Here is a 22,669-nt window from a genome sequence, read left to right on the forward strand (position 1 = left end):
CCATCTCTAGTAGGCATATCATAAAACTCACTGCCTACTTGATGCCTACTTGATTATTCCAAGCGTAATGATTAATAATTAAACAGGCTCAGCTATCAGGGGAAAACTTGCTTGCACTTATAAACTAACATTTAGTTTAAAAAAAGTAAAAGTTTGTCGCTGAAACTCAAAAAAGAGATGAAACAAATATTCATTCAACCCCTTTTTTATCCGAGTGAGACTGAATCGGAAATCACGCCTCCTCTTTTTAGCTGTAATCGTTCTTATCCAATGATGAGTCAACTTCCGCGTGATTGATGTGTTGATGAACCAATGGGCGTTGAGACTCCGGCTCCCGGGCGGTAGTGCACGAAGAGCTGATTTGCAACCCGCCGAAGCAACAGCCGAGAAGGAGGAAAAATGTCGCTGGCTTCGACACGGACCGTTCTAGGATCAGTGTCCTTATAAGACGATTCGGGTGAGTGGGACAGCCTTCACTAGTCGCATCAGAGGGTTAGCGGGGAAATCGGATCCGTCCCGTCCAGAACTACAACGCCGTGATTCGGTTTTAGTCTTTTAATGCAAGACCTCGGGCCTGCTCTTCAAACAAAACCAACACAAAAACTAGCACGGCCGCCATGATGAATGTGAGGCACTGTGGACAGAATGGTCATCGTTAAAGTCAGCGGCTCATTATGAAGCGACCCAGTATAAAATGTCTCTATTTACAAAAAGTTGGTAATAATTCAAACTAAGGCTACATGCCAACTGCTGAGTTTTAACTTTACAAGGTGCTAATACTAACCGTTAATATAAAAAGTTAAACAAATCAGTGCTGAGCTTTCTTGTTTTGAAATGAAAGTGTTGTAAGAAACGTAGAAAAGTGGACGGATGTCAGATCTGCAGAATCCCCCTTTTGTTGTTCAGAAAATGTGAAACAAAACGTCAATATACCAAATAAAAAACAACTCAACTTTTGATTCTCCTCTTTTCTTTCTCTAGATTGAAACTTGCTACTCCTCCACAACAAGTTGAGCGTGAGAGTCAGTTTACTCATTTGACCGTAACACTACATTGGGCCTCATTACATCCAGCAGCCTCCATGGACATGGACCCACCAGGGTCCACCAGGGTGGTGGGTCTGGATGCCCAGGGCAACATGGTCTTCACTGTGGTGAAACCGGTGATGGGCATCTACCAGGTGTCTTCGGAGCAAACGGGCAGCGTCGCACACGGGGGTATGGGGCTCCAGGGTTTGTCCGAAAACACGTTGATCCTCCCTGAAGTGCAAGGCCAGGCGCCGCTGGACCAGAACCAGACGGAAATGCACGGCCTCCAGCCTAATATTCAGATGCCCCACATGCAGATTCCTGTCCCAGTGCAGACCGAGCTCGTGTCCCAGATTCTGGACCCGCAGCCCGACGCCGGCACAAACCCCGAGTCGGCCTCCCATATGCCTTTTGCAGAGGTGTCGTCACTCCTGGACCCCAACATGAAAGGATCCAAGGCGCGTAAGTTGCCGGCGGTCATTTTAGCAAAGTAGAAAAAGAACAATCGGAAAGTTATTTCAAACATTTTGCTTATTCCAGGGAAATACCTCATCTCGTACGAGGAGATCAAGCGGCGCCTGCAGGCCCCGGAGAAGATGTCCCTGCGCTCCCTGGCAGCCTACACTCGGGTCAGCCGAGGTCCAGCCAGCAAGAAGACGCTGCTGGAGTCGCTCAACGTCCTCGGCCTCACGCCGAGCACAACTACCTCCGTGTCCTCCTCGTTCTCCAAACTCACCGAAGGTGACGGGAAACGTGTTGGCAGTGTGGAGGCGTGTTTGCACCTGTCAGTGTGTAGAAGTGTTACAAGAAGAGGTGAGTGAGTCCTGATTTGTTGTGCACGTGTTTAGGCGACACCGGGGCTTTGTGTGACGACATGAAGGACTTCGCCCACGACTACATCGACTGCAGCCACATGGCTAAGCAGCTCATCCCCGAGACCAACACGGTTCAACACTGGTCCAAAATCATTGAAACCAAGTAGGTGCTGTGCGCCCTTGTAGTAACGTGGCCTCCAAGCAGAATGCTGGATGATGGACCTTCTCTCGTTTTCTCTCAGGAACCACCTGGAGGATATGAGGAGATGCTTCAAGGACCCGGTGAACAGCGGCGCGTTTGACAACGTCACTCACGGCCTGGGTCTGGGAGCGCTGGACGTCGCGCTGGACGTGATCGTGATGGTCATCGAGCAGCAGATTCGGATCCTCTCCGGGGCGGCGGCGTCGGACCCGGCCGACTCCGGTCCGCCGATGCGCCGCGTCCGCCGGCGGCACCGCAAAGCCCGCTCGACCGACAACGAGAGCCCCCGCAAGGTGTCTGCGGGGGTCAAAGAGCCGGGGAGGGCCATTTCCAAAGGCAAAGGGCGAGGCCGGTCCAGGAATAAGATAAGACAGGAAACCGGCGCAGCGGTTCCCATGGAAACCCAAGCAGAACAATGCAAGCCCGATGAGGTGGAGAATAACGTCCTAACCCTGGTGTCTGTCGGATATGAGACCGTTTCTTGTGAACTGAATGCAGCCGGAACAGTTTGACACCTGGTCACGTGACCGGCCCCAAAACAAACGAACAAACAAACAATCGTCCTCCGGTTCAAAGGGATTCTCAGCGATGGGAAACGGACCGCACAAGTTGAGTTGCTGCGAGGGACGTCTCAGCACCAACGTGTAATCCCAAAGTACTTGAAGTCCAACTGAAAATAGTTTGACATTTTAGGTAGCACAATTTCTCAAGTCTGTAGGGTAAATATGTAGCTGGAGCCAGCACACTATTAGCTTAGCATAAAGACTGGCGCCTGGGGAACAGGGGAAGGGTCAACAGCTAGCCTAGCTCCGTCCAATGGTAACAAGAACAACTCTAAAGCTTCCAAATGAACACCTTTAGTCTCATTTGTTTAATCTGCACAGAAAAAAGTCACAGTAGAGGCTTTGTGTTAAACAATGAACTCTTGTGTTTTACACCATTACGATTAAGGAGATCTTTCCCTGCTCGTAACTCTACTATTCCACAGCTGAACTCCAGCCAAAGATTGTTGTGACAGAGCAGCTAATATCGTCGGCGAGAACATGAAGTGTTTGAATGCTTCACACCTCGTGTTTGAAGGCGAGGAGAGAGAGAGGGGAAGCTAATAAGCACCCCCCCCCATGCCGAACTACTCCTTTAAAGGGAATCCTCTCTTTGTTCTGTAGCATCGTATGTGTGTTCGTGTAGTGTAACTGGATCCAGTTGTAACTGTTTTCCCATGCCATGTTTTTGATGAAAAAACTGAAATCACCACCTGAAATATGTTGTAAACATGTTGTTCATGCACAAGGTAGAACCGATGACATCAGAGGTCTTGGATCACACGTCTTACCGTTTGGTAACAATGTCCTTTATTTCCCAGTTGTATTTATTCATTAGAGATGCAATTAAACATCTGTTGGTCTGAACTGAAGCATAAAGATTTCATTTTGAATAACTACCTTGAGTGGGTTATTGTCTTGTGATACATTTATTCGTATTTATTAGAAGCAGATAATTTTTCCTCCCACTTCATTCTTTGTTTCAGTGATTCATCGTTATAGCATTTGTTTTGATTGCAGACAGGTTACGGGCATTTATATATTCTTTTAATCCCAGAAGTCAGGATTTGATCAACCTCTTGATTACCTTAGAATTTCATTCCTACTCTTGTTTTGGGAAACGATTCCATCAAATAATACTGTTATGTACAAAGACGTCTAATGTTGTTGTCATGCCCGTGGATTTACCAGAAGCTGAAAGGCATTGTGGGAGATTTTAGAGATCCAAGTGCATTTTAACACCTTCCCACACACACCAATAGAGAGAGAGAGAGAGAGAGAGCGGCTTTAGAGGGGATTTGCTCCTAAGAGCCAGTTATAGTAAAACGAAGAGAGACACAAGACAACTTGTTGTGATGCTCCACCGCAGTGCAGGGTGGGAAGGGAGTGCGCGTGGGTCTGGGGGGAGGTTAAAGCGAGGGGCCGTGCAGACGCTGACTAGGCCTCCCGGAAGCAACAGCTGATGACTCCACGGGGACACGGACAACGAGGCGGTGGCGTTCGGCTCTGCACCAAGACGTGGATCCGAGAGGGTTTCACCCCGCCGGAGGGTCGCCCCGGAGCAGCATGGGACACACCTACGTGCCGCTCGTGTCCACCGACACGCGCTCCCACGGGGACAAACGCAGGTCGAGCCGCGCGCAGACCTCCACGCCGAACTGTGAGTGGGACGGTATCGTGACGACAGATTAACTGGGCGGGATCTTTTATTCATTCACTCCGCTGCACTTCACCGTTTATCACAGGGCGGATTAACCAGTAACGAGTTTTTGGATGCGAGGAAAATAGTATAAATTCACACGCGTTTTCCCAGCTAATGAAAAACAAAGCCTCTGAACATCCACACAGGTGTTTTGAATCAATCAGACCTGCGCTCAGGTTGAAGGAAGGCGGAGCCGCGACGATCTTTGTCAACCAATCAGAAGAAATTACGGTTTTTATCTGGTAAATTGTCCCTTAAGGCTTTAGGAGGGATTGCCAGGTGCAGCTATTCATACACCCTTCTCTTTAACGTCATTTGTATCTATTATATTTCATTTTCCCAGATCAAATACTCGTGTCATTCTCACCCTAACCAAGTGAGAAGGAAATGGCACCATGCTTCCACGCTGGACCTGGACAGTGATAAATATAGACAATAAAGCAGGATGACGCGTAGAAATGAAGGGGCTTCGTTGCTCCACTTGGCGAGTTATTTGCAGGAGTCCACACTCCTGATGAGCCTCACTGCTTTCTTCTCTATTCTGTAACTAACTGTAATGCCTATTGAGGTTTTCTCTGCTCCCATACAGCATGCATATGCAGAAACATTTTGTGACTTCTAACATGACTCCGTCCCCCCCATCCACCCCTCATCCACCCAACAGACAACCTGAACAATGCATTGGGCACCATCAGAGTGCTCGGTTTGGAACTGATCACAGACGAACTTAAACCACATCTGGACACGGTGCTGGTCAACATTAAGGAGAGGAGTGAGTTCATTTACAACGTCTTGTTTATGTCTTATTTATTTGATCAGGCTACGCTATTCCTTGAGCCTCAACACTATCTGACACAATTGAATAGTTTAAAAGCAAGCTTTCAGTTCTTCTTTTTTTTGCCTACCACTTAATTTACATGTTTAGGTCTTTCCAAAACGTGTATACCTTGAGACGTAAAAGCCTCCCACTCTTGAGTGGCAGCTGCATCAGAACGATAAAACCTGTAGCAAAAAGAAACGTCCCCGGTCAGAGACGGGGAGCTGTGCGTTCAGATAGCGTGAGAGGATCATGTGTGTGACAGTTAAGTCCTCGGTAGACGTTAAGCTGTATTTGTGTCCCTTAGCAAGGGGGCAACCGGGGGAGAGCGAGGCAGAGGAGGTGAAGTCATTGAAATTACGGCTTGATCAGATTAATTCGGCGCTACATTAATTTAATAATAATATATAAAGACCATCTTTTGTTTTGAACGTTTATTGTGTATCTGCATCCACGATCTGCATATCTGCGTATCTGCATTTGTGCTTCTGCTGGTGTCCAGAAAAGGGTGCTGCCGAGCAGGTGGTGATCAGTGGGATCCTGCCGGTCCTGGCCCTGTCCCTGAGGAGCCGGGGGCCTCTCACCGGGCTCACCGCAAGGCTGGTGGCTGAACTCGCCAAGGAATGTAGGTTGTTAACCCAGATATCCGTTGGTCTGTGATGTATTACAACGCCGTACCGTATTCGAGCCCCTGATCCCCTGAGGTGCATTTCCTGTTGTCTGCCCCTTGAATCCTTTTATTACTTTTATTCTACCTGCGGGGGATTGAGACCTTTCTTGTGTTCCCTGTCAGCTGTAGTTCGTAAAGGTTTCGGTGACGCCGGTTTGGTTCCGGCTCTGCTGTCCGTGTTGACCAGTCCGGACCAGGAGGTGATCCTACACGCTGCAAGGGCCATCTCACGCATGTCTTATGACAGCTGTAAGTAACACAAACTGATCTGTGTGTGTGTGTGCGTGCACGGGAGACCCGTCCTTAGTACAGCGGTAGCTTCCGTCTTGCTGCCCTTTGCGACAAGAGGTCCTCTAAAATCTACGCGTTTCCCCCGTCGCCCTCAGCCAAGCTGCAGGGACTGCTGCTGCGTCGAGGTGCAGTGCCTCGCCTCGTCAACGCCCTGCTCCGCTTCCCCGACCAGGAGGCCCTGCAGGAGGCGTGCCTCCAGGCCCTCTGCAACCTCAGCGGCATGGGGGTGGCCGAGGAGGCCGGGCTGGTCTGGGAGAGGGGCGCGTCTGTGAGGCTGGGGGAGTCGGTGTTCCACGGCGCGGCGCCTCACACCTGCGGGCTCGCCTCCTCCGTGACCTTGGTGCGCGTGTCTCAGTGGGCGCCGGGTCAGTACGCGGTCAACGTCGAGGTCTTCCAGCGCTGCTCCTCCTCGTTCTGGGGCCTCGGCGGGGACCAGCGGCCGGCTCGCTGGTCCCCGTTCCCCGGCTTGGGAAGCTGGTCGAATCTGTACAAGGTGATCAGGTTCTCGAAGAGGAACATGTTCCACACTTTCCTCTGAAAGCTAACTGGTGCATAAAACTCTCTGAAGTCCTCCGCCAATCACTGATCCACATCAGGGGAACGTTTTACACACCAGGAACCTGGACAATTAAGGCTAAAACACACGAGGTTCCCATCTGTGATGGGATGCTACTCACTTTTTGTGCAATAGTTGAATGAGAGATGAGGAAAATGCTAAATGTCAGAGAAAATAATGTTTAAAGATGAATATTGTGTCTGTTGATTTATTCACAAATGCAAAAAATAATTTTGAATTTTCTGAGGCCGCAGAATTGAGAATTGAACGTTCTTTTCTACAGGGCAATTGAATTATTTTTTATTGTGGCGTATTGATTGTAGACTCTCATTGTAAGCAATAAACCAATAGTTTATTGCTTACAGTGTATATAATTTGCTATTGTGTACTTATCTTTTATGTGATAACATTGTGAATGTGCTGTTAATGGATGCATAGGGATTATTAAATTACGGCTTAAATTGATTATTATTATTATTTTACATACTGACAACCAACGCATCAACTCACAACTTCATTATTTATAACTTCATATTAATCTACAATTTGAGATCCCATGTGACCAAATAGAGCATAACTCTAGCCCTAGTCATGTGAACACAAAAGCATTGATATCTTTGTGCAGGTTTATATACTAGAATGAAACACTAGATGGCGTCACTGTGCTTCGTGGACCTTAGTATTACAGAATTAGACCACCAGTTTGTGACTTTGAAACAATGACTCCACATATCAGTGAATATTGTCAGATATTTACATAGATTTAATTTGTTCACCTTCCGTTGCCTCTGAAAGCAGTTTGTGTAAATATCTATCTAGTGTGTAAGTTGAATAGTGCGCTCGCCCCATGACCTTTTAAATAAAAGATGCCAAGACAAAGCCATTCTGCGTCGTCTCTTCCTCCAATTACACTTCTTATTGGTTCCTTCCTCCTCCGGGCGTCCAAACACCGGCTCTTGTCCTCTAATCAACTTTATTACGCCGAAAAACAGTTAAATATTTGATGTGATAGAGACAAAGCTTTGGAATTAGACAAGAGGCGCACACACTTGTTCTTTACGAACTTAATCTGGTGGCAAATTGGTCCAAGCGTCATTGACAGAGTAATAGGCATCAACATTTTCATTGTAGGATTAGTGCATTTAAGCAAATCTTTTGATCTATACATTCTAAGTAAAATGTGTTTTCTCCAGGCTGAGTTTTGACCAGAAAGGTGAAACGTTCAACGTGTCCAGCGGATTTTTTTTCACACAACTCGTTAATTTATCTGTGTCTTTGACAAAACAATCCATTCATATATACTGTATGAAATACATACGTGTGCGTGAATTGTTTTGTTGGCTTTGTATTTGCATGAACAGTGTTTAATCAACAAGTCCGCTTCCACTCTGTAGTAGGAGGCCCAGGAACACTACATATATTCATTTTAATATAAGACTTATTAAAAATGCATGATAAACTTTGCATCGGATGCCCCCAAATCAAGATAACATAGCTGAAGAATGCTTTATTGCTTGTCTCTGCAAATGAGTAATTTAAACTTTAATCATTTTGTTAATTTCTGCAGAAACGACTGTGTGTAATTGCATTCGGGTTTCATGACACAGATTTGTTTCTCTCTTGTGCCCTTAAGTTATTCTTAGCCCGTTGCATCCATCAACAATAGACAACAATGATCTCACAGTGTTCACAGCGCACGCTCGCACTCTACTGATATGGAAACACAATCAAACCACAAAACAGAGTGTTGTGTCAAAGACCACACATTTGTTTAACACTGGTAAATAAATGAAAGAACATTTAGGAAATCTTCTTTCTTTCCATAAAAAAAGGAATTTATATAAATGTAGATTTTCATGTATTTCCTGCTGGAGGAGCTCAGAATATTGGTCAAAGGAAGTAAAAAGCCAGATTTGGTGCTGATTTCTGACTGAAAATACTTCAGCATGGATAAAACTAATATAAAACTCTTACTTCAGCGGATTTCAAGGCAAGAAGGAAAAAATCCAAACTCCCACCACCTTCCTACACTGCTTATGTTTTCCTGCTGCTCATCACACTGACATTAGTTCATGTCTTGTGTTTCCTGTTTTGTTTGGTTACTCAACTCTCCTCTTTAATCAGACCTCGTCAATTCTTCCTGCTATTTCCGGATTAGTGTCACCGTCAGTGTTAAACCGGCAGATCCGGCAGGCGGTTTGTCAGTTCCTCATTGTAGATGAGACCTGTGTGGACGGAGTAACCTGAAAGTTTCCATCAACCTCCTGCTGGTTCACGAGGGGATCCTGACCTCTAACCTCTTAATGCTGGCCATATTTTTTTTTATCCAAGTTGCTTCCAATCAATGAAGTTGTTACTGCAATCAACCCTGTTACACAGAATGTATCAGCGTATTGTCATTTGTACGAGCCTGGTTTCTTTTAATTCTTTTAATTGAAACTCACAGTCAAAGAAACAGTTTAACTCACTACATTTCTATTGAGCAGCACCTCAATTAACAAAGTCATGAACAATTTATTTTCCTCTTCCCCCTCAGTCTTGCCTCGCTAACGGGACTAATTAAAGCAAGATGAAGAACTGCAACAGCTTAAAGCAAACTCCCAGAAGATCTAGCCTGGGCCGTAACAAATAACGTTACACTATAATGAAAACATGAGGAAACCTCATCGTTTTTCCATAATGTACTTTGATTTTTGGATAGAAAAGAGAAAAAAAACACATTTTCTGCTGCTAAACTCTGCTGCGTCTCCACTGAATGCATCTCGATGTGTTCTCCACATTGTTTACTTTGAAATAACGTAATGAAAACGCCATTTCTTTGCAGTGTCACTGTATTTCACTGTGCATTTCTCCTCCCATTCCAGCACGTGGAACTGCTCGGAAGCCAAACATGTCACGATATGTAATAATAATTCAGGGGAAATAAATCCTTGACCTCTCGTGATGCCAAAGAGTGAAAATAGTCCAGTGAAATCCCCCCCCCCCGCCCCCGGTCTCAGCTGAGCCCTCACACACCTGTGGTTGCCCCGTCACCGTATGATGCTGTACCGGGTTGTGACAAGCAGATGTTAAACCCAACACCAGAGAGCCCGCTGCCTCCCAGGCAGCTTATTTTTACCCGGGGATGTCAAGAGAGCTGAATGGTCGGTTCAAACGGCGGCGCCTTCACTTCTATTTCTGTCACCAACATCACAAGCAGCCGCGGCGCAGATGTAACCCTCTCCTGCTGCCTTGAGCGACAGAATAAGGCTACTACAGGAAACAAGAAACCGGCGTCAAAAACCGCGCCCGTGTGTGTGTGCGTGTGTGTGCGTGCGTGTGTGTGTGTGTGTGTGTGTGGCGGCGGGTTGGTGGGAGACGAGGCCATCTGTCTTGGCCTATTAGGTTCATCAGAGGAGGGCCTTCACACACGCACGTAGATGTTGTCGGAGAGCTAATTGTGTCTTCACGTGCTGCTTTTTTACGGGAGACATTTCACATTTCCATGTTATCTGGGGGGGAGTGAGGGGGGGGGGGCGGTTTGAGTGGCAAAAGGACAGAGGGAAGGACGGAGGGGAGGCTCACGGAGATGACACGGCAGATGGTTTAATGGAGATTATCGCCGTGGGAAGAGGCACCGGGGAGCCAATCGGGGGGGAGGGGGCGGCTCAATCCAGATTCTTCACACTTGAGACTTCGAGAGTGTAAATGTGACACGACCTATTTATATTTGATTGTGTTGATTCTGGGTCTGATTGAGTTTGTGTGTGCATCTGTGCGTAAAGGATCACGCACGTGTGTGCTGACTGTGGGTGAGACCTCTGGGACGCTCTTTTAATCAAAGATAACCTGACAGTGTGTGTGTGTGTGTGGGGGGGATAACAGTTACAGGCTGAAAGACAAAGATAGAGGCATAATTTAAGACAAAGCAACGCGCGCAGAAGGGAAGAAAATATGGCGGTGAGACAGAAATGCAAATGTAGAGCTGACAGCCCAAAAGAAATACAGTAAAAAAAAATCCCCCCCCATCTCACTTTCCTGCTTTCTGTGTCTGTTTCAGTAAAAGTCCAGACGTGATGTTTGGCTCGGCCAGACGGGACAGCACGAGATGCTTCCACTCGTCTGAGGAGCGGCGACAGTGTTATAAGCTACAAAGTGACAGTTATAAGCCGTCGCTTTGTTTCTAAATGACTCGGTGAACGAGCTGCGCCTCACGGTTCTGGTCCACAGTCTGATCAAATCCGAGCTTCTGAAATAGACTTGCGTCCAACATGCAACGTTACAGCAACAGAACCTCTGTTTTAAATGGATGTAGGGGAGGTAGGAACAGACGAGGGGGGAGAGAGAGAGAGAGAAGCATGTTATTATGCTAACATGAGTGCAGCTCGTGTCCTGAGCGTGGAAACCAGGTGTGACCCCTGGAGAAGCACCCTGCCTGACACGGGGATGATTGACTGCTGGGCGGCCGAGGATATGCAAATGTCTTTGACTTTCCCACGGTGCGAGGTTCAAATTCAACTTGGACCAAACTGGAAAATTAGCTTTCGCAGATTGCGAGGCGAGTGCTGCTGGTGGTGGTGGGGGGGGAACATAACAATTGAATTAAATTAGATACAGATGAGAATGAACGTGTAATTTGCACAGTTATACGTATGTAGCAGCCTTGCATTTGCCCATAAATACTACGGATCAACCTGCTCTAATCACATTGTTATATCTACAATTAACAACAATATACAATATCCTGCTGTCAACCATTAAAGAAAGACCATACACCTGAACCAGGAGCCCTTTCTCCGATATACTTCGGCTCGGGCATTTCAGCTTCAATCGTCCTCAACTGTATTTCCACATCTAAAACTGCCACAAAATTGTCGAATAGTGAATATTTTCTCTACAAAAACATGACATATAATAGACAACCCATCGATACTTTTCCCCCTGACTCAATTGTGATTGATTGAGGCCGCAGCAGAGCGCTGCTCTCCCACAATCGCACAAAGACTAATTAAGATACTCGGCTGATTAGAGAGCGGCGTTATTAGGCCGTTCATTACGTCTGCGCGGGGGGGAGAGCTTTCGCACACCGGCGGCCCGTCTCTGAAATCAAGGAACGACGCCGAAAGGATCCAAGATTAATGGAGCACATTTGATGCCCCTGGAAAACGTCATTAACGAACAAGCCACCTGATCGTCTAAAAGCAACATGGCCGCCCGCCGCCTCTTGAGCACTTTTTTTTTTTTTTTTTGCGTTGCTGTCCCCACCTTCGGTGTCTCCCAGGATTGAACGGAAAAAGCTGGCAGGCCTCCTTTCACGTCCCGCCGCTCCTCTCGTCTCGCCCGATCTGTCAGCCAGTGTCTCCCGGCCATCACTCCGTCTGACAGACGAACTATCTCTGAGTCGTCAGTCACTCCGCGGCCGTCATCTCCAGCCGGCAGGGACACCCCCCCCCCCCCCCCCCCCCCCCCGCCCTGCAACACAGCCGTCACGCCGGCGGTGAAGAGAGGCCCCATGTCTCCTGAAATAGGGGGAGCGTGAGAGGAATATTTCCCCCTGTTCGAGGAGGCTCTCTCCTCACATGGTCATTAGCATCGCTATCAGCGCTTGTAAAGTGAGTTTTAATAGTCAGGACGAGGTTTGACCTTGAGGCTGGAGAGCGTATATTTCTGCTTTAATTTGACGTAACACACTGCCACTCGAACTCCAACGGCCCGACCCCCCCTCATCTGGGGCGTGACGTTTTATTTAAAAATACATCCTGTTGGTTAAAAACTTGAGGGCAATATTTATTAAGTTAAAGGGCTACAGCACCTTTTCTATTTAGGAGACACGTCCAAAAGAAGAATCTGACAATGTTCCTAAGCAGCAACAGAAGGAAACAAAAAACCCACAAGGGCAAATAAGCTTATTAAAGCGAGATTAGCTGAGCTCTCTTGCTGCTTCCATCACAGAAACCATATTTCCATCGAATTGGTTTTCCTGCCTTGTTTTGTAATCACACATTTTTGAGCCTTGTAGAGATTTTAGGCTGGTGGGGGTTCGCCAAATTGCATTTTTGTTTTTTGCCAGTGGTTTGTTCCTCAGAGGCGTCTTCCAGCCAGATGGAGATGTGGAGTTATTAATGTGTTTTCCCCCAAAGCATGAGGGATAGCGCTGACAGAGGTGTGCACGTGTTTGTGAATTAGCACGTGGAAATGTGTACGTGTGTTTAAATAAACAGCCATTCTCAATACATATGTATAAATACACCCACCAGGGTAAGATGCTTCTTCTCCCTCTCCTCTCTTACATCCTTTATATGTTAGTATTTGCAGTGGAGCAAACAGAGACAACACACTGTTGGTCACTGCTCCAGTTTGTCCAATAAAAGCAGCTCTTCTGAAAACAAGTGAATAAAAATAGCTCCAAACACAGAGGACAATAGTTTGGTGCGACGCTTTGTTTGAAGTGGCGCCGAGTGCAGCTTCCATTCCAAACATTGAACGCCGCTGCCCACACAAAGGCGCACAGTGACCTTGCTCTCTCTGTGTGTCCGCGAATGACCAGCTTCGTGTGCATATTCTGCGTATTGCCGAAGATGAGGGCGATGTGGATCGGCGTGGGAGATGAGGGAAGATGAACTTGTTGCTCCAATTAAGTCATGAATATATTGAGAGTAGTATATACGCAGGATATAAAATCCTAAAAGGATACGCACGCACACACACACACACATGCACACACAAACACACGCACGCACACACATGCACATGCACACAGGCGCAGCCATAAAAAGTGCTGATACATTAACCCCCCCATACATGCACACGCAATATTGTGCACGCGCATCCACCCGCCCCCCCCTACTGCTGGTATTTATATACTACTATTGAGTCCATCACACACCTCTGTGTTGTGTATCACAGTCAATATTGATGACTACAATACAATAATCCTGCTAAGGGATATTCTCTATGAAACCACGACCAGCCACGCGGAAAATAAAACTAAAACAAAATGACAGTTGTGATTCTATTTTGTGGCCCTGTAGTATCCAGCCTGTTTGTTACGCTATTTATGGCCACGTAAAAGTCGGTAATAAAATTTCCCACCCACTAGAGAACACCGATGTAGAGAGACAAAGCAATTATGTCCAAGCTGGTCTCCGTTTCATGAAATGAAGCGTGTTGCAGGGGGTTGGTTTCCATATTCTTAAATTGGCATCCATTGCAGCGCTGCATGTTGGAAATAGAAACATTATTCAACTTAACATAATTTGGTTTTAGGACCACGGTAACAGAGGCGGGAAGTTACAGTTTCACTTCTCAACAGGGAATGAAAATTACGGCGGGTAACATATGACAGATTCTTTCTAATTTGTTTCTATATGTGTTTTTTTCTTCTTTGTCCATGTTCATGTTTCAGCTGTGACTGTGTTTCCCCTTCTGCTCCAAGTAGTCTGAACCTGCAGCAGCGTATAGACAGATTATTGTCTCTACCTCTGTGGGAGTTACTTTTTAGACCCGAGCCAACCTCTTCTATCATTCTCTACATCCACAGTGACAACCATTAGTTTTCAGCATCTGTCTCCTTGCCGTCTCCCTCCACAGATCCCAGACCAGCAGCCGTGATGCTGACTTTGAGGAAACAGCTGTTTCACTGCGTGGTGATGTGATTAAGACCAGAGGACGGGTGGCGTGGCGTCTCCTGGCCGCCGAATATGAGAGGAGAAAAGAAGCGCCGTCTGTCCTCACGGGGACAACGCAATACTTTAATCACCTCACTCCTGTCCTCCGGTCCGTCCTCCCATCCCAGATGGTCCAAGCAGACCAGAGTCCGAAGATGATTTTTCTGTTTTCACATTCCGTCCATTACCTGTGTCCTATTTCTCCGTCCACCTCATTCTCTCTACGTCCCGAAATCTGTCATTGACCATCTCTCTGTCACTCTCTGTTCCTCTCAGCCTCTTTCTCTCTGTCTCAATACGCTATCTATGAAGACAAATGTCCCCCCGAGGAAGCATGATCACCCTTTTTTTTCCCAGCAAAAGTCAATCTGCCACCATGAAACAAGGATGCATCCTCCCTCTGAAGGACATGGAGGAGGTGGAGAGCGATACCTAAATATGACAATATTCCACACAAGCATTGGCTCAATAAGGTATGACCGGCTGTTTGTCGGAAACTCTCCCTCTCTCTCTCTCTCTCTCTCTCTCGGGGAAAGAATAAATCTGGGTTATTATTACAACCTGATTTTCTTCATCATTTATAATTCGACAGTAATCACAGAAGTAATTGATGAGATCTGAAAAGATTGGAGCCAGACGGGTTGAGAAATGAGGAGTCAAACGTCGGACTTCACTGTGGGTGCATTATTAAGTAAATAACCTACTATTTCGCATTGAACAAACCGCAGAATAAAATGAAAGCGGATAATGGGCCCAAACCTTATGATGCAAAGCGTCTGCATCCACAGACACACACGTTACAGCAAAGAGAGGCCTGTAACGCACACAACAACGCGCAACAACGCTACTTTGGTCCCTTTGTAACTTTAGGTGCTCAGAGCGCCTCAACGTGGCCGTGAACAAGTCTGTCGTTGGCTTTAACAAATATTGTTCAAGATACGACTCTCCTCGTGATTCTAAAGTGCCTCTTTGATTGGTCTTTTAACAGTCTGTAGCCAGCAGTGCCTTCTGCCTACAGGTGAGAGCGGGGGGGGGGGGGGGGGGGGGGGGTCCTTGGGGCGCTCTCAGGTGTCTGAGCTGATTGCCGGCAGGAGAGGAAGTGGAGATGCAAGAAAACATGTGTGTGTGTGTGTGTGTGTGTGTATGCGTGTGTGTGTGTGCGCAGGGCACGCTATGCATCTTCCAGCGTGCAGCGTACACATCCTGTGCTCCAAATCCAGTTCTCACTCCCAGCTCGTTTTATGAAATCGGAAGTAAAGAGGTAAAAAATATACAGGACACGTTTACGGTTTACCGACTGTTTTTTTTATCTATATATTGACGTGCCTGCCTCTGCGTCACCCCTCCCCTTTACTTACCTTATACACCCTCTGCTCTTAATCCTTCCCTTTGAATCCCATTTCCATCCTCCTTCCCTGAGAGCATGTGACTTATCCGGCTCTCTTATTTAGCCTCTCCTCCTCTGACTTGCAACCAGACGAAGCAAGTCTGCGCTCCGTTCCAAATAAGAAATACATAAAGCGTCCTCTTAAATGAAATCTATTTTTGGCTGAAAAAATGTTCCAAGTTGTGTTTTTTTTTGTTGCATTAAATCCTTTCTTAGATCCATCAGTTCCTCCCTTTATCCCTCCCGCTCCCTTTCTGAAACAGGAGGGTGGATTAACACAGTGTCCCTATTGATTTATCCCGCTGATGGGAAGTGGGTGTTCTGCCTCCCCATCGGTGTTATATCATGCCTGCAGAAATACACTTTCTGCACAGTATCCTCTGCTAGTTTCACCCATGAATGTCAAGGGTCAAAGGTCATCTGGAGTTGTGCAGTTGGAGTTACACATGTATATATCTGTATATGTCCATGTATTAAATCTGTATATGTTTACATATACATACAGAAGAGTGAGATGCAGCCAAAGTCCTTATAATTATAAGTATGTGGAGGTGAGGGTTTGTTGGCTGACTATCATCCCGACACCGTTGGCGCGTGACTGACACACACAAACGGTAACAGCAAACACGTGTAGGTGCTTGTGGATAAATACTCACAGAGCTGAAAACACACACACACACACATACCATGAAGAAAACAAAAATACAAGCGCACAGATTTACAAGGGCGTACAAACACGGACACGCGTCCTTCTGCTTACTCGTGGCTGCGCCGCGTCTGTTCAGCCGTGCGGAAAGCAAATGTTTTTCCACGAGCTTAGTTTATTTAGAGAGAGCAGCGTCAACCTCCGCAGAGGATACTCAAACCCGGATGCCTTCAGAGGGACTGTTCACCTGAAAACGGGGTTATACCCGACTTTCACTGTCTTCTGTTAGCTGCTGTGACGCCGCCAGTGTTCCACCAAACACGGTCACGTCTGGTCTTGAGGCGCCAGTCCAGCAGTCAGCCGGCTGCTGCAGGCGCAGACTGCTGGCAAAGGGCCGCCAACTCGACCCGGGGAAATTCAGGGAAAAAATCACTTTGAAAGGGACGTCTTGTTTGCAAATTAAATGTGGCGGAGATCTCTGGTGGTTCAGCCGTGGTATTACGCACTAAAATAAACAGGATTCAAACTTATACCTGGATAAGACAATTGGACTGTACAATGAAAGATTGATATAATCAGTATTTGCATGTTAGAAATGTATAACATGATAGTATTTTTTCTTTCCCGCCCCACAACTTTAATGTTTTGGCAAGTCGCACATCTCTCATAGTTTGATTTGAGTTAGCGAACAGCTGGTGAGCACAGAGGAGCATTTAGAAGCGGGAGACGTTCCACCGGAAAGTTCACTTAGAGAGAATCAAGTTATTCAAGTTAACTCACTCTCAACGATTGTCAATTATCTAAACTCAAAGGGCAAGGTTGCTGAATTGTAACCCAATCGCTTGCAAGCTAAATATCTTTAGCTACAGATGGAATTTGTTATATTTAACTGCCAGATCTACAGTATTCACAAATATCTTGTATTTGGAATAATTTTGAGTAACATTTTTTGCCATTTTGAATGACATGATAGACGGTTATTTATACCATGTAATTGCAGATGAGGACATCTGCTAAAAACAGTTCTCCTTTGAAGTGATGTATTCAGCTACACGCGATGTACACACAAAGTACACACTGATGCCTTTACTAAAATGATACACGGGGACTAAAGGATGCCTCTGAGGACTACGGTATTAACAGCGCTGTAATTATCATTAGTGTCATTATGTCCCTCCCTTCTGTCCCCTCCCCTGCTCGTCCCCCTTCTCCCATTGGCAAAGTGCAATCACCTGAGTTATCAATCATAGCGAGTTGCCCAAGGCACGGGACTGTAATACCTGCGATGACGGAAATGATTTATATCCACTGCTTGCTCATCATGTCAATACGCATTGCATTCATTCCCTCACTCAAAGTTTTGATTTTGATTTAGTACACAAGCTATTTTTCCTTATTTATCTTAATTCATGTGTCTATGGGTGTCAACATGCTGAAGTACTGCAACAAGTCGGAGTGGTTTGATATTACACATTCATTCTGAATATTACAAAGATTAAAGGTTAATCATGTGTTTGTTTTCAAAGATTGTGTGGATTTCTTTTTTACATACAAATGCACAAGTTTTTAGAGAGTATATTTAAAGAGAACCCATTTAAAACACCAGTGCACAAAGTTTACAGATAATTTATTACTTCCTGAGGTGCACGCTTAAAAAACACAATATCATTGTACAAATGACTTTGTTCAGAACTTCAAAGGAACTGTTACAGTGCTTCTGTGGGAGTAAATCTACAAGGGAAAAATCTGTTGCTGAACAAAACCACACGGCTCATCTGAGGCAGGTGCAAATCTCTAAAAACAGCACATTATTAATGGCAAAGTGAGGCCCCGACTCCTGTGTACAGTCGTCACCATATGTTGGGTGTAGAATATTCATCTACAAACAGTATTAAGAGTTTGGCGCCCTCAGCTCTTTGTGAGCATTATCTCTTCGGCCCTGTATATGATCAAGTTCCTACATCCTGGTCCTCTGACGTCTCCTGTTCCCTCACTCTACCTTTTGGAGGATGCATGTTTGGGAGACACATGTACAGATGTGGGGCTGTGCAATGAGGTTTAGTAGCTAACTGGGAAATGGGCTTATTTCCTCATTTTTGTTACCTTGCTGTAATTACTTTTGCCCCTTTTCTCAACCCTCTCCAACTCTGGTATCCATACTTCTCTTCAAACATCATACTGGTTGTTTAGTTAAGCAGAGCTAAACCTAGCTTAGTTTTATTTGTGTTATTTGAATAAATGTATATTTATTAATTAAGTCCTCTCGTGTTTCTTTTTATGTTGCATATTTTGAGCCTGACACTTGACGTAGATCACGGGGTTGAATGCAAACAAGCTCTGATAAGTAGCTCACACTAATGGCACGGTGACGTGTTAAAGGAAGTATAATGTATGCAGTAAAATGAAGCGGGTGCAGAACAAACAAAGCACAGAATCCAGTGAACATTGGATTAAAATCACTCAGTTGGCCAAAAGATACAACTGCAAATGGGCTCTTTTAGACAACATGTTTAAACGTTGGTGGGATTGTGGAGTAGCCACTCCTCACCATTGTGTCGATATATAACCACTGAAAGAAATGGGAAGGTTGGGTCATCTCCCAACAGATGCAGGAATTTGACATTTGTTTGTGTTTTGTGGTACCTTTGGTAGCATTGGTGGATGTGACAAGACGTTAAAGAAGTTTTAAAGTGTGTTTAAGTAACAGCCGTCAAACCTTGCCAGGGACCACAGTTGTTTCTGCTGTTTTCCTCCCGAGCCTTCTTGTTTTTCTTTCATCCTTGTATGATCACAAAGGGCCGACCTGCAGCCTCCGGATAAGAGCACTTTTTTTTTTTACCCTACGCCTCTTATCCTGCTGTGGGAACTGTTGTTTAGTACAGGCACTGGCGAGGGACGAGGATTGAAAACCGAGTTGCCAAGAAAGTGGTTTCCAGTCTCCACTCTTTGAATCGGTTTTGAAGAAGACCTCAGTTAATAGTGGGACCAAACCCAAAAGCCTTCACACGGGTCCGGAATTGGCTGCTTGATCGCATAACCCTAACCCTAACCCTTTAACCCCCTAACCCATAACCCCCTAACCCTTTAACCCCCTAAACCCCTAACCCTCTAACCACCTAACCCCCTAACCCCCTAACCCCCTAACCCCCTAACCCTCTAACCCATAACCCTCTAACCCCTCGCAAAATTAACTGTATAGTTTGCTTGAGATGCATTCAGTCATTCGTATGGAACTATTGACATTGCTTAACCTTGAAATATCTAAATTGATATGTAATACACAGGTGTAAAAGTGAGAGAAACTTAATTATTTTCACATGAAATGTTTTAACGGACATCAAAGCATTAAAACATCCACCGTAAAACATTTCATGACAATTTCAGGAAGAAAACAGACTTTAAAGTGTAACTGCCTGACAATGGAATATCATTAATTTGTCCTATAGTCCGTACATAATCTGACCTATAGCCTGAAAAAACTGATGTTTGACACGTATAATTGGATATTGGGGGAATATTACATCAATATGAAGTCTTTTAACCTCAACAAAGCTTTCACTACAATGTACATTTAAGGAGATTGGTTTCGGTCTTTCTAAATCTCAAATAGGAAAGTCTCTCTGAGTAGCGATTTAAGTTTCGCTTTGACCCGTCCGATTGAAGCGGAGAGCAGCAATCCCTTACAGCGCTGCAACTGATGAAATGTAAGATCAATCACTGTTATAGGAAGAAAAAAAAAAGTAAATGTAATTATCTTTAAAGGACGGTTAGGCTGAGCAGAAGGAAGAGATGATGGATGTGGCCGACTGGGCAGAAATAGGACAGTTGATTAACACACGGAAACAACAGGACATAACTTTTTGATATATTAATACCCAAAATACACTGTGTTTTAGTGTTTAACTTTTATAAAAATTTAGGACATCACTGTTAAAGTGATGCAGAGAAGAAGATGTTTTTTAGTTTATTTTAGAGTGCAACACGTGTAGTAATGAATAGAACATGCTGAGTCATTACAGGCCCTTTGGTCCAAAGTCAAAAATCACAAAGTACAATAAAATAACTTTTTTAATGAATTGTTGAATATTGTTTTCTTTGCACATATTAGTTAGTAGCATTATCATGTCATGCCATGTTCTCCTTGCGCCACACCTTCATGGTTACCCATTCATTTGTGTAGTAAAGTCAAACATACCAATATCAGTTCACAAAGTTCAACAACTTATATGGAAAATAGTTGTTGTTGTTACTTGTTTCTCCGTTGACGGCTGTGAGCGATGGCGGTGGGGGAGAGTGAGACACCAGAGAAAGTTTGAGATGAAGATTGGTGTTTTATTGAGAATTCAGGGGAGACGGCCCTCCTCATCTGTTCCACTGCAGCGCCTGACGCCCCCTCGCCCTGCGTGGCGCCGCCGCGGGGAAGGAACCGGAGACAACGCGCGGTGTGCGACTGTGTTGGATTGCGCGTCCTCCGGTGCCGCCCCAGGGCCGAGGCGTGTTGGGTGACTTTGGGCTCCGCCAGTTTGCGTTCAAGAGGGAATAATGACGCAGGTTAACGTTCAGGCAGGAATCGTTTCCCACGGGGTCCCATCTTGTTGAGGAGAAGTTTTTCTGTGTTGTTCAGTCCGTCCGGCAAAACTGCTCCAGGAAAATAAGTATTTTTTTAACTAGAATGAACAAGGAAATTCTGTTTGTATATTTGTGGTCCCCAGTAAAAGAATAGTATGTTTTCTACCAAAAGGTATATTTTGTTCTGAAGGATGATGACCTCATTCATTCAGGGGAAATTGACTTGCTAACTGATTCCCAGATTGACATTTATACTCGGGTATAAAGCCACACCTGGGTGCTGCGCTACACATCTGCTGTTACCTAGCACCCAGGCAGGCTTCTCAATTACAGCACAGATCCACTTTCTACACCCTTTGGACGGAGGCAGCGGCGGGGAGGAGGGGGGGGGGGGGGCATTACAGCTGAGGATAAACCCACTTCTCTAACCTCTAGTAAACATCGAGACTGTTGCACACGCATTCACGCTTAGCGAGTGTAGAAACATTATTCCTGCCTGCGCGTGTGATCGGGCTCGGACTCGACTGTTTTGGCAGCGCCGGAGCCGTTTTTGGCTGCGAGCCTCCTGAGGGAAGGCAGACCGGCCAAGTATAAAAGCCGGGCATCTGGCGGTGCGCCGCCGCATCTCAGCCGCCTCTGGCTCCTTGTTGACGCCGCAGAAAGTGCCATGTGCTAAAGTGACACGCAGACTTGCCGGCCCGTGATCGTCCCGTGACCTTACTCAAGTCCCGTCGATGTCGACATACCTGCTGTCGCGTGCCGCCGGCACGTCCACACATTACGCCATGTGTTTGACCTTGTGGCCGGCGTCAGAAGACGGCCTTGTTTGTATTCCCGTTGTTTTGCGCCTGGCTCAATGGTTATTTCTAAAAAGGTACACGGCTCTGAATTAATTTGATTGATTTTATTGTGAGTTGTCGTCTTATCCAAGAGGCTTTACTGCATAGTTGTATTTCTGTAGGGACACAATGTAAATAAAATAAAAGAGAATTCTCAAAAAAACTAGTATGGCTAAAGAAGAAGCAATAATAGAATGAGGAGTTAATATTTTTTGTGGGTTTTTAAATTATCAATCAAAAAAAGTAGTGGTCCAAACTGTATAAAATGCAGATGTTGACACCACATTCAGTCCCTGACTGACCTTTTTCCAATCCCTCACGTCTCATCCTGTAAAGAAAAGTTTAAATCAATGAAATCATTCAAGGTCGACTCTCCCAACTCCTCACAGCAATGCACCGAGCATCTGAGAGGTCATGTCCTCTCAGACCGCTACACGTACACTCTTAAAACAAACACACACACACACACACACACACACACACACACACACATGAACAGGTTGATCCTAACCACCCTCATTCTCCACACGCTCCACAGACAACACGTGATGACTACGCAGCGTCGGTTGCAAGGTCAAATCCTCCTACCGGCCGACAGCGAGAATGACAAACGGTGCTTGTGTCTTCCGCGTGCAGCGTCTTCTCACTCTCAACGGGCCTTTTGCTGTCGCTCCGTCAGTGCGCCAACCCTCATTAGTCCGTCAAATGACTCGTATATTCACTCTGTGGTCACATGAGCCGCTAGTTAGTCGAGTTAGGGCCCACTGAACAACCTTTTTCTTGACTACAATAAGGGGAAATATACTTACTACACAGTACATGTTTTTGTTGACAAGAACCGATGCTCGCTGGACACGTTGAGTGGTGTGTGTGTGTGGACATTCGTTGCTGAAATGTTTCAGTGCATCCTAACAAACAAATCAATGTTAATCACCCAATGTGTCACAAACTCTTGTGTA

At 45.7% G+C, this 22,669-nt stretch overlaps 2 protein-coding genes across 2 annotated transcripts; both read left to right on the forward strand.

Moving 5' to 3' along the window:
• The first annotated feature begins 341 nt into the window (after positions 1-341).
• LOC120819674 (uncharacterized) lies at positions 342-3,484 on the forward strand. Its single transcript, XM_040177317.2, has 5 exons — positions 342-457; positions 982-1,490; positions 1,569-1,769; positions 1,877-2,006; positions 2,086-3,484. The coding sequence occupies exons 2-5, from the start codon at positions 1,082-1,084 to the stop codon at positions 2,555-2,557; spliced, it is 1,212 nt and encodes a 403-aa protein (XP_040033251.1). The 5' UTR covers positions 342-457; positions 982-1,081; the 3' UTR covers positions 2,558-3,484.
• A 355-nt stretch (positions 3,485-3,839) lies between these two features.
• On the forward strand, positions 3,840-7,088 carry LOC120819846 (rap1 GTPase-GDP dissociation stimulator 1-A). The gene is made up of 5 exons (XM_040177586.2): positions 3,840-4,247; positions 4,954-5,061; positions 5,609-5,731; positions 5,900-6,025; positions 6,163-7,088. Exons 1-5 carry the CDS (start codon positions 4,154-4,156, stop codon positions 6,603-6,605), a joined length of 894 nt encoding a protein of 297 aa, XP_040033520.2. The 5' UTR covers positions 3,840-4,153; the 3' UTR covers positions 6,606-7,088.
• Positions 7,089-22,669: the final 15,581 nt, after the last annotated feature.

The sequence above is a fragment of the Gasterosteus aculeatus genome, chromosome 5 (assembly GCF_964276395.1).
Source record: "Gasterosteus aculeatus chromosome 5, fGasAcu3.hap1.1, whole genome shotgun sequence".
Taxonomy (NCBI): domain Eukaryota; kingdom Metazoa; phylum Chordata; class Actinopteri; order Perciformes; family Gasterosteidae; genus Gasterosteus; species Gasterosteus aculeatus.

Bases quoted from the DNA above. Each gene is read 5' to 3' on its own strand.
- LOC120819674 (XM_040177317.2), top strand. From the start codon at position 1,082: ATGGACATGGACCCACCAGGGTCCACCAGGGTGGTGGGTCTGGATGCC. The intron at 1,770-1,876 runs GTGACGGGAAAC...GCACGTGTTTAG, and splicing joins GTTCTCCAAACTCACCGAAG to GCGACACCGGGGCTTTGTGT. The intron at 2,007-2,085 runs GTAGGTGCTGTG...GTTTTCTCTCAG, and splicing joins TCCAAAATCATTGAAACCAA to GAACCACCTGGAGGATATGA.
- LOC120819846 (XM_040177586.2), top strand. From the start codon at position 4,154: ATGGGACACACCTACGTGCCGCTCGTGTCCACCGACACGCGCTCCCAC. The intron at 4,248-4,953 runs GTGAGTGGGACG...TCCACCCAACAG, and splicing joins GCAGACCTCCACGCCGAACT to ACAACCTGAACAATGCATTG. The intron at 5,732-5,899 runs GTAGGTTGTTAA...GTTCCCTGTCAG, and splicing joins GGCTGAACTCGCCAAGGAAT to CTGTAGTTCGTAAAGGTTTC.